We start from the raw sequence: 11272 nt of genomic DNA, 5'->3' as shown, positions 1-11272 counted from the left end.
TAAAATTTTGAAAATATTTGAGTAACCAGGTCGACTAGTGCTGAGTTGAACCTGTTTTCTAAATTTTTAATGAAAAACAAAGACAACCACAACCTAGTTTACTTGATTGTCCAAACAGAGAGCACACTAATTTAAATATTTGTTCGACCGGAACTACGAAAGACTGGTTGAATCAGTCACCTAATAATGAACAAAAACTGGTTCATAATTACTGGTTCGACTGAGATGACTAAATGTACGTCAAATTAATAATCCTAATAATGAACAAAGACTGATGTATATTTCATGCCAACGAGTTCGACTAGTTCGACATGTACACGTGGTTAGGTTAGTAATCTAGTGGTTCAACTAGTTCAATGTGTCATAAACGGTCGTTCTGGTCGGACTAGTCTTATAGTGACAACTAGTTGAGAGTCGTTTTATTTGGCTTATTCAAAATCACACAACTAATGTCTATTTGAACTAGTTGTCTCGGTCGACTTATGAAACTACTAGTGAGTCTTTATAGTCAAGTTAATTAATTATTAATTAGTATATTTACTATAACAATATGCAATATAACATAGTCTTCACATGTTTAGTGTGGGTATAACTTCATGATGATGAGAAAAACTCATTAGTCATATTTAATTTCTCCATCCTTCGGGATACTTCGAACACGGTAAACCCGATATCAACACATACTTAATAATAGAAAATTGAATTAGTTTACCGTTCACAAGAAACCATACTTCCAATCCCTTCTTTGATTGTATTCGACGACTTAACATCATCCACAATGACGTCAAATTCATGTCCGAATATGTGGGACTTCAATCAAGTGCCCACATTGAGTCTCTTTGAACCAATCTCCTTCATTCTTCTCTTTATCATAAACTGTTTTGAAAACTTTAACGAACTCATTCAATCGACATTTAGTTGATAATTTACACTTGAAGTTCATCCTCTCTGGAATCAATCTCCTTTTGGGCCGAGGAGCATCAAGAACCTATATAAATACACTTGATGTTTTTTATTTGCAAAAAAAAAAGATTAGTACAATAGAATTGGATGAAAAAAGTTACCAAATTTATATCGTCACGAGGGCCATCTCCTTCTCCATCTTGCAATGTTCGATCATTTTGCGGAACCAAATCCGTTTCTTCCGATTTATCTCCAGATTCCATATTGCTTCTAGTAAAAAAAATTATAATGATAAACTTGCTTTTTAGTCTATTAGGTGGGCATAATTTGTGGTTAACCTCTATAATATCATGTGTTCATTTATTCTTTACATTGCATTTATTATTCCGGCGTTTGTTTACTACTTCAAATTGAATTTGTACTTTCTTATTCAATTCAAACAAAATAGAGTCCTCATTTCTCGAAATGTAATCGTTTTCGCCCGCAATTGTAAACAAAATATTAACAAAAAAAATACATTTGCATAAATTAATAACTTGAACAAAAAAAAAAGTAAAATCTAGAAATCCCAATAAACTTATACATTGAATATTTATCCACAAAAAATTTAAAAGAAACATCGAACATAACCCAGAGAATCGAAACATCGATTTTGGACACCCCTAACCCCTTAAAGCATTTCAATTCAACAACAATTTTCTACCAAATAATCAATGTAACTTGGAATTTTCTATAAATGAAAACATATATCCCTTTTCCTACTTTTATCTACAATTCCTATTGTTCGACATCACGTAACTATCAACATAACATTTACACGTTAACAAGGCCACACACAACAATAACAACATCACACACACAGTCAAACAGCACAACCAAGACTTCAAACACACGGTGGCAACAAACTCATGAGTAACGAAAAAACCACGAGAAATAAAAACAAGAACATCAACCATCAAAACTGAGCCAAACTGAAAGAAAGCCATAATCCCACACAAACACCATTACGCGGCCGAAAGCATGCTCAAACCACTACAATTCACGTCATAATCAAAACCCTCTGTAATTAATCTTTAAGTTCATGATTTCCCTATCTTTAAACTGTTTATATCTTCTATAACCAGTTAAAATAAAAAAAATAAAAAAAAATCAAGAATTGAAATATAAAAATGTCTTCTTTTGGATAAAGAAAAAAGATACAGATAAGTTGAATATGAATGAAAAAAAATTAGGATCCCAAATTTCATAATCCAAACCCTAGACCTCATATTTTAATAGAGGAAAATTTTGAATCTCTGACCCTATTGAAGAACTTGATCGTCCGACGACCACCCAGCTTCTTTCTGGCACTCAAGATAGTCCTCCTCCGTGCGTCCAACTTCCGGTCGTTACTCTTCTGCTGCGTTGCTCCCTCTTCCTTTTTCTTTGCCCGACCGCGCGCCTCTCCTCATCAAAACCTCGCTCTTCTTCTTCGTCGGCCGCCGGCGTGCCACGGCCGCTCTTTCTTCCTCTGCGCGACTTCGCGACCACGCTCGAGCTCTGTCTCTCTCTCTCTCTCCTTCTGGTTTTCCGGCCTCCCTCTCTCTCTCTCTCTCTCTCTCTCTCTCTCTCTCTCTCTCTCTCTCCCTCCCTCCCTCCTTCTGGTTTTCCGGCCTCTCTCTCTCTCTCTCTCTCTCTCTCTCTCTCTCTCTCTCTTCGCTTCTTCTCACTTTTTTTTCGCGTTTTGGTTCCTCGGTTAAGAGAGGATGAGGAGTCTCATTTGAAACCCAAAATTCAGTAGTAAAGAAAGGATAATTTAATCTTTTTGTGTCTTCTAGAATTGAAATTGAATAAATTTAATTTTAAAAGAAAATGAGTTTAATAACCGGTCCATATACGAAAAGATGAGTCAAGAGAATGTTATTGGTGCAAAAAATCCCAAACCACCATGAAAAAGAAGACGCCTCGGGTTTCGCTCGACATGAGAATCCAAAACCCAAAACCCGAGGTTTGAGAGTCATGGCGGGGCCAGGGGCATCGATGGCTGCTCTAGCCGAAAAAATCTCGACAAACCCAAAACCATAGTTTCTAGGGTTGGGCATTGTGATGGCAGCGAAAAGTTGGACATTGGCAGGGGCTGGGATGAGTTTCTGAGGGAGGGCGAGAAAATAGTGAAAATCTTGATGAACCTAAAACCCTAAGTTTGGGATTCGTGGGGTTTCAACATACGGTTAAACAATGGCGGGGGACAAGGTCTGGAAAGATTGGGTCGCCAAGGGAGGACGAGTAAGGCCTAGTGGCGGGGGTTTGGTCTCCCTTGGATCTCAAGAATTTGCTCTGGTGATGGGTGAATGCTCAAGAACTGGTAAAATAAGAAACGACACGAGTGGTTGAATAGAGACAAGGGGAAGGAGCAATATCGGAGGCGTGGTGGCGTGAGGGGAGTCCGGCGTCATATTGGGAGTTCCCAAGGGGAGAGATGTCTCATGGACAGCAAGATCGGAGTGACGAAGGAGGCCATGAGGGAGATGCAAATTTGATCGTGGAGTGCCAAATCTGACTTTCAAGTAGAGGGAGCATGAACGACTATAGTAGAAGGGAAGTGCGTGGGACGACGGCCGTGGACCGAGTGGGTTCACCGTCTACAAGGGTCTCAACAAAGTTGTTTGGTTCAACACCTACAATACACTACGAGCATGTATGATAGGGAGTACTACCACTAGGAGAAAACACATCTATGTAGTAGTGTACCATTATATATTAAACGACAACCACTCTCCTTGGGATTTTTTAGTTTGAGCTTGAGGACAAGCCCTAGACAAACTCAAAGAGGAGGAAGCTAGTAACATTACGCATATATGGTTTTTAATTATGCATTTTTATTACAAAAAATTGGCTACGTAAGTCACCTAAACTATAGGAATTGTAAATTAGCCAACCTTTGGTAAATACTTCGTAAATAACCAACTTGCATATGTGGCAGCCTATTAACTACATTTTTTACATGTTTGGGTGGATTAAATAAGTCTTTTACTAATCTGTTAATAAGTTAACTTGGCTATTTACAAGAAATTAACGAAAGGTGGGCTATATCTCAATTAACTATCACCGTGTGACTATATAACTTAATAACCCTTTTTATTATTCTAAAATACGTAGTAATACAAAAAGTTTACTTAGGTGCTGGGAAGTCTTTTTTTTTTTTTTAACTTGACATTGAGGTTATAGGTAGGAATATTTTTATAAATAAGTTATGGTTAAGTATTTGTTTTTTAAATTAGTCATGGTTGAAATTTTATTTCATTTTATTTATTTATTTATTTTTTCAGTCACGGGGGCTAAAGCTTTGCCCATATTCATATCCGGAATCAACCTCAATTGGCATCGTTTAATCTGCGTTCACAAAATTCACAAGCGAATAATACACACGAGGGTTTTACTCAACTTGGGTATAGACTTTCTCTGCAAGTCATCATCATTTCATGAACATCCTGCACTGCAAGAGACGGGCATAAGTTGGCGCACCACCAGGACACTTTTGTTCACAGACTGAACCATAAATTTGTTTTCTTCAGATTATCCTTGGGAACGATATACAATCTGACTAAGACCGTAATGAAAAAAAAAGGCTTAAGAGTAGAAGGAATGGCCAAGAATTAGACCAAAGAAAAATAACATATTTTACATGATGCATATCAAAACTTGGCCATTTTTGGTGTGGGGTGTCTATTGAGGGGGGCAAAAAGTGATGACGTAGCGAGTGGCTCTGCACTTGTTGAGGCTGGTGGAGTCGTCGTAGGCGTAGCTGTAGGCCTTAGGGCAGATGGCCTTGAAGAGGTGGGAGAAGAGGGTGGGGCGGCAGGCCTTGGGGTCGGCGTAGGCTCCGGTGCAGCAGTACTTGGCGGAGCCCATGGCAGCGCAGGCGCTCTTGCAGCCCACGACGCGCCCGGCGGCACCCCTGACCTCGAGGGCGGAGGGGCAGCAGACGTTGAGGTTGACCTCGCAGGCGGCCACCCCACACCCGACCCCTCCCCCGACCGGCCTCATCGAGACCGGAAGGTTGAACCCGTCCACCAAGCTCACGTCGTAGTAGTGGAGGGGCGAGGCCGACGTCCCCAGGGTCATCTCCACCACCGTCGCCGGCGGCTCCCCTCCCCCGCCCCTGCACTGCAGCTCCCCTCCCGCGCATCCCCCCGTCTCGCACCGCCCCTTCCCCGCCCCGTCGAAGCTGCACCCCTGCCTCCCCCATATCCGCCCCGACCACCTCTCCCCCACGTCCAGCACCGCCTCCTCCCCGCTCCCCAGCCGGAAACCCCCCTCCCTCGGAGTCGCCTGCCCCGCGCTCCCCAGTATCCCCGGCCATATGCTCTCCCCGCAGTTGTTTACTATTATCAACTGTGCCCCCTCTGCACGCACCAAGGTATACATATGTATGTATGTCAAATATTAGAAAAGGAAAACATAGAAGGTATATAAACAGATACACACCTGCACCAGAGAGAAAGATTATGAGAGACGCGAGGATTAAGGAAGCTGGCATCATTGCTCTTGATTTTCTCAGTCAAATTTTCTGGTCTTGTGTTAATATTTTGAAGCGATGTGATCACTTATATGTGTATAGAGAGCCTCCCCTTTCTCTTTTTGTTTTTCCTTTCAACTTTTACTACTGAATGTATATGTTCGTTGCTTCTAGTGCAGGATTTCTTTCCTTCCATCAAACTTTTTTTTTCCCTAACTTATACTGATTTAATATGATATTTGAAATATAAAAAAGGTCTACGTACCTCGTGAATGTCTAGATATATGCAAATTAAGATAGCTCTACGTGCTGTAGTAGATGATATCGAATCTTTCAAGTGGGAAGTAGAGTATTGTTTAAGAAAGAAACCACGGTGTATATATATATATATATATATATATATATATAGATATGCATCTACACCTTTATAGAAAGTGTGATGTTTTATGTATTGGTGTACTAAGCCCGTCACTAAGGAGGTACTTACTTCACTACTTTATTCTCATGTATCTTGAAGGGCTTGAAAATTAGCCAAGGAATATTTGAAGTAAAGTTTTTCTGTTCAGGATAAAGTTGATTGACGAGACATAATGATGCATATCCCTTTATGCTCAACAATATGATCTTTCTTTTGTATCCTTGAAGCACATTTCAAAGCGGCGCCCAAAAAAAAGTTAGATGGAAGGAAAGATAAGTAAGCAAATGATGATACTAAAATAAAAAATTTGTTATGGTTATAGTATCATCATTCGATGCTAAAAAAATATTTTATCATCATTTGATGCCAAGAAAAAGATTTTAGCATCATCTGCACTTTCGGAAAGTCTTGAAAGTTGAACATAAGTATACCGCATTATACCAGAGAAATTTCATTAAGTGGGCTTAAAAATTGATTAAATATCAAGATTAGACCCTAACTTTTTAAAATATCTAAAAATGGACTTTTGGACCCAAAACGGACAAATATACCCCTGTCCTCTATTTGAACTCATTCGCGCCTCTCTCCCTCTCTCCTCCATTTCACTCGTTCAAAACAAAGAAAAAACTGAGAACTCCTACGATATTGTACGACGGCATACGATCTTGTACGAGCCAGTACGATATAATACGATAGAGGACGATGGCGTACGATGGAAACGCTTCAATCTTCGGCGGCGGTGAAACACAGAAATCCCGAGCTCAAAAGTCATCTAAAAAGGTAAGTTTTCAACTAATTTGTTGTTAAATGTCTTTGGAAATAGTTAGAATAGGGTTTATGAGTTAGTATTAATCTTATTTGAGTTGATTTGAGTTGATTTGGGTCGGATTTAGAATGTTAGGGTTTGAAATTAGGGCCAGTGTACGATGAGATTGATGCATCGTACGATGTCGTACGATGCTGTACGATGTCGTACGATGAAATTCATAGAGCTCTACGATGCGATACGATGGTGTACGATGGGTTTATGTTTTCTCAAAAATTGTTGTACGACTTTGTACGATGTCGTACGATGCGGTACGATGCTATACGATGATTTTTAAAAAACTTTAATTTCTTGTTTTACGATGATATACGATGCTGTACGATGCTATACGATGATTTTTTTTAAAAATTTAATTTCTTGTTTTACGATGATATACGATATTGTACGATGCTATACGATGATTTTTTTAAAAAATTTAATTTCGTGTTTTACGATGCTGTACGATGCTATACGATGATTTTTTTAAAAAATTTAATTTCTTGTTTTACGATGATATATGATGCTGTACGATGCTATACGATGATTTTTTTTTTTAAATTTAATTTCTTGTTTTGTGATTCTGATTTAATTTTGTTGTTTTTTTAGGACAATTTAAACTACATATACAACGTCTCATTCCCGGGGCGTATCACGTACGGTGGGATGGGGATCTTGAAGCTTGTACGGAGTAGATTCGATGAGCTCGGGATAAAAGAACGAATCCTCGGGACTCCGTTCGAGCAATTTTTTACGGAGAGCGAGCTTGGTTTCTCACCGGTGCTCGTACATACTCTCCTTCAGAAGAAGATCGAGGCGACAGTACGCGGCGAGATACATTTTGGTATCGGAGGCAAACGGGTACGATTTGGACGCCTCGAGTACGCACTCGTCTCGGGGATGACTTATGAAGACGGTCCGACCAAAGCCGAACAAGACGAGCGAAAGAACGATGGATTGATCACGGATCACTTGAACGGCGTTGCCGGAAGCAAGTTGAGCGCGTTGATCAACGCGTTCACCATATGTCGAAGCCCTGACGCTGCGTTCAAGCTCGGGCTGCTCGTATTCGTCTACGGGTATCTTCTGGGGCAGCCGGCCAACAAAGCCATCGAAGAAAGGTGGCAGAAATTTCTATACATCGTTCAAGACCTCCCCTTCTTCTTCAAGATGCCTTGGGGAAATTTGAGTTGGGCAGAGACGTATTCCAGCTTGTCGGTGAACCTACGGCGTTATCACGAAACGCTGCAAAAGAAGTTGAAGGACAAGCCGGATGTGGCACAGAAAGAGGCCAATTACACATTGACGGGTAATCTCCATACCCTTCATTACTGGGCGTACGAGGCTATCCCAGAGATCGGGATGAGGTTCGGGTCGAACCAGGGGATTCGTGTGCCCCGGATGCACTCGTGGTCTAGTAATGTGCTCATAATGGGCAAAGACATCGAGGCGGTCTTGAATAAAAAAACGGTAACTTTTTTATTATTTATCGTTTATTAATGTATTTTACATTATTTTGGAATATTGGTAACGTTTATTAATGTATTGTAGGTGGGTGTTCTTCAAATGATGAGACCAAGGGCACCAGAGAAAGAAATGTTCACTCTCCTCGAGACACAGACGAGCAAATGTCTGTATCCCATAGACGTCGAGGGCGAAGATGCGACAGAGCCGCGAGACATCGAAGAAGAAATAGATCAAGTCGCGACTGTTGCAGAAGATGCCATCGTCGGAGACTCCGACGACGAACACGTGTCAGACACTCCACGTGTTCGTCTTGCTAGTCCGACCACTCCCGCAATGGGATCGAGGCCTACAGCGACCTCTCGCGCCGACATTCCCGAGGCCTTTGTCATAACACGGGAAATGTGGGTAGAAATGCGAGCTTCCCAAGAACAACTGCGAGCATCTCAAGAACAACTGCTAGCATCCCAAAAACGAATGATTCAGTCACAAGGGATAGTCTTACGTTCTCTTGCCACGACCGGCCGTAGAGTTGAGCGCATGAGGTTAGACAGGTTAGAGTTCAAATTTAATTTAACGTTTTAAAGTTGAGTTTAAATTTAATTTAACGTTTTAGAGTTAAGTTTAAATATAATTTAACGTTTTAAAGTAGAGTTTAAATTTAATTTAACGTTTTAAAGTTGAGTTTAAATTTAATTTAACGTTTTAGAGTTACGTTTAAATATAATTTAACGTTTTAGAGTTAAGTTTAAATATAATTTAACGTTTTAGAGTTAAGTTTAAATATAATTTAACGTTTTAGAGTTAAGTTTAAAATTTAGAGTTGAGTTTAAATTTTAGAGTTGAGTTTAAATTTTAGAGTTGAGTTTAAATTTTTTTGACAAGTTTAAATTTTGTGACATATTTTATTACTTTGACTTTCAGCTTTCTATGTGGAGGAGGCTGAACATTTTGTTCGAGGACGCAACGGGCTTGCCTGGGGGTGAAATTCCCACGACCCAAGATGATGGTCGTAAACGCCGGACCCCTCCTCCTCCTCCTCCTCCTCCTCCGGCGGCTAGTCAAAAGCCGGCGTCTCCATCGCATGAGGCAGAGCCGTCTTCTACGCATCGCGAGTCATCGAAGAAGTCAGAGCCGTCTTCTACGCATCGCGAGTCATCGAAGAAGTCGAAGAAGCCATCTTCAACGCATCGCGAGTCGTCGAAGCGATCGGAGATCAGGCCGGTGACTTCTCCCAGGTTGTCGACGTCTTCGTTGAGTCCTCGTAGAGAAGACATTTCGGATAAGCTACGCCCGCTCACAACTCCTCTAAGGAAAAGACAGAAGGCACAGCTTACTCCAGCACGTCCAGATCGGCAAGTGCGACAGAAGACGTCGCGTTGGTCCGAATTCACTGATCCGACGAGGCCCAAGTATTTGGAAAAGCCGATCCCCAAGTTCAAGCCGTTGAAGGACGCGAAGCAAAAAGAGTTTGATAATTTCGTTAAGTGGTTGCGGATAAAAAAGTGGGACGGCAAATTCATGGAGTCTGTTCGACTGAAGACGTGCGACGCAGACACGATTTTCTTCGACACGATATTGACAGAAACCAAATGGCTACATGATTCGGTACGTTATTATATAATTTCACTTTTTCCAATCAATTTAAAATAACGCTATATGTTTGTAATGTCTCAGCATATTGATGCTATGATTCACATGGTTCGGGCTCGCCAACGAGGTCTTGACGGTTATCGGCAAGACGTCCGAATCATGGATTGTCGGTGGGTCCAGCACGTGTACGGCCGATTCAGAACGGAAGAAGCGAACATCAACAAGGCCATCGAACTGGGAGCAGAGCCCGAACCCGTGGACTGGGACATGAGGGCAACTATTAGCCCGATGACTGGGTATAGGGACGCCGATATTTTGCCTTGGGATGGTGCTCGAGAGATCCTGTTCGTCGTGAACTTCCAGAACCTTCATTGGTTCACATTTCGGATCGACATCGAGGCCTGGACCATTACCGTCTTCGACTGCCAAAAGGATCTCATGCAGTCGTCGAGACATCAAAAGGACTTCACTGAGCTGATGGAGGTACGTAAAATGTTATGTTATTCACAATTATTACCTTAGAGCAACAATTAATTAAATTATAAGGGTTACTTAACATTGTTAAAATGTTTATTATTCAGACTTGGAGTCGAGCATTTGCTAGGGTTGTGGCCATAGGTGGTTTCTTCAAGAACCATCCCCACTCTTACCGGGAAAGTGAACATGGTGAAATTAAGTTCACTGTGCCGACGTGGATCGTCGATGACAAGGTCCCACAATGTGCTTACAGGTAAACAATTATCTTTTTATTGACAAGTTATTTTACTAGTTATTTGAACTTTTTTTTTGACAACTTTCTCTAAACAATCATGTTTTTATTGACAAGTTATTTTAGAAGTTTTTTTTTTTTTTTTTTTACAAGTTTTAATTGACAAGTTATTTTACTAGTTATTTGAACTTTTTTTTGACAACTTTCTCTAAACAATCATGTTTTTATTGACAAGTTATTTTAGAAGTTTTTTTTTTTTTTTTTACAAGTTTTAATTGACAAGTTATTTTACTAGTTATTTGAACTTTTTTTTGACAACTTTCTCTAAACAATCATGTTTTTATTGACAAGTTATTTTAGAAGTTTTTTTTTTTTTTACAAGTTTTAATTGACAAGTTATTTTACTAGTTATTTGAACTTTTTTTTGACAACTTTCTCTAAACAATCATGTTTTTATTGACAAGTTATTTTAGAAGTTTTTTTTTTTTTTTTTACAAGTTTTAATTGACAAGTTATTTTACTAGTTATTTGAACTTTTTTTTGACAACTTTCTCTAAACAATCATGTTTTTATTGACAAGTTATTTTAGAAGTTTTTTTTTTTTTTTTACAAGTTTTAATTGACAAGTTATTTTACTAGTTATTTGAACTTTTTTTTGACAACTTTCTCTAAACAATCATGTTTTTATTGACAAGTTATTTTAGAAGTTTTTTTTTTTTTTTTACAAGTTTTAATTGACAAGTTATTTTACTAGTTATTTGAACTTTTTTTTGACAACTTTCTCTAAACAATCATGTTTTTATTGACAAGTTATTTTAGAAGTTTTTTTTTTTTTTTTACAAGTTTTAATTGACAAGTTATTTTACTAGTTATTTGAACTTTTTT

General features: G+C 39.5%; 2 protein-coding genes across 2 annotated transcripts; one reads left to right on the top strand and one right to left on the bottom strand.

Moving 5' to 3' along the window:
- Positions 1 to 4298: 4298 nt before the first annotated feature.
- LOC149404408 (thaumatin-like protein) lies at positions 4299 to 5901 on the bottom strand. The gene is made up of 2 exons (XM_089607342.1): positions 5371 to 5901; positions 4299 to 5288 (listed from the first exon to the last, which is right to left on the bottom strand). Exons 1-2 carry the CDS (start codon positions 5423 to 5425, stop codon positions 4609 to 4611), a joined length of 735 nt encoding a protein of 244 aa, XP_089463468.1. The 5' UTR covers positions 5426 to 5901; the 3' UTR covers positions 4299 to 4608.
- Positions 5902 to 9818: 3917 nt separating this feature from the next.
- Positions 9819 to 10412, top strand: LOC149404407 (uncharacterized). Its single transcript, XM_089607516.1, has 2 exons — positions 9819 to 10161; positions 10260 to 10412. Exons 1-2 carry the CDS (start codon positions 9838 to 9840, stop codon positions 10410 to 10412), a joined length of 477 nt encoding a protein of 158 aa, XP_089463642.1. The 5' UTR covers positions 9819 to 9837.
- The last annotated feature ends 860 nt before the right edge of the window (positions 10413 to 11272 follow it).

This window comes from Urtica dioica, chromosome 2, assembly GCF_054948205.1.
Source record: "Urtica dioica subsp. dioica isolate 48M chromosome 2, U.dioica_male_clone48M_v1_H2, whole genome shotgun sequence".
Classification (NCBI taxonomy): Eukaryota; Viridiplantae; Streptophyta; class Magnoliopsida; order Rosales; family Urticaceae; genus Urtica; species Urtica dioica.
This window is presented reverse-complemented; position numbering and strand designations above follow the sequence as displayed.

Coding starts and splice junctions, on each gene's coding strand:
- LOC149404408 (XM_089607342.1), bottom strand. CDS start 5,425: ATGATGCCAGCTTCCTTAATCCTCGCGTCTCTCATAATCTTTCTCTCT. Junction 5,289..5,370: donor AATCTTTCTCTCTGGTGCAG/GTGTGTATCTGT, acceptor TGGTGCGTGCAG/AGGGGGCACAGTTGATAATA.
- LOC149404407 (XM_089607516.1), top strand. CDS start 9,838: ATGGATTGTCGGTGGGTCCAGCACGTGTACGGCCGATTCAGAACGGAA. Junction 10,162..10,259: donor ACTTCACTGAGCTGATGGAG/GTACGTAAAATG, acceptor TTTATTATTCAG/ACTTGGAGTCGAGCATTTGC.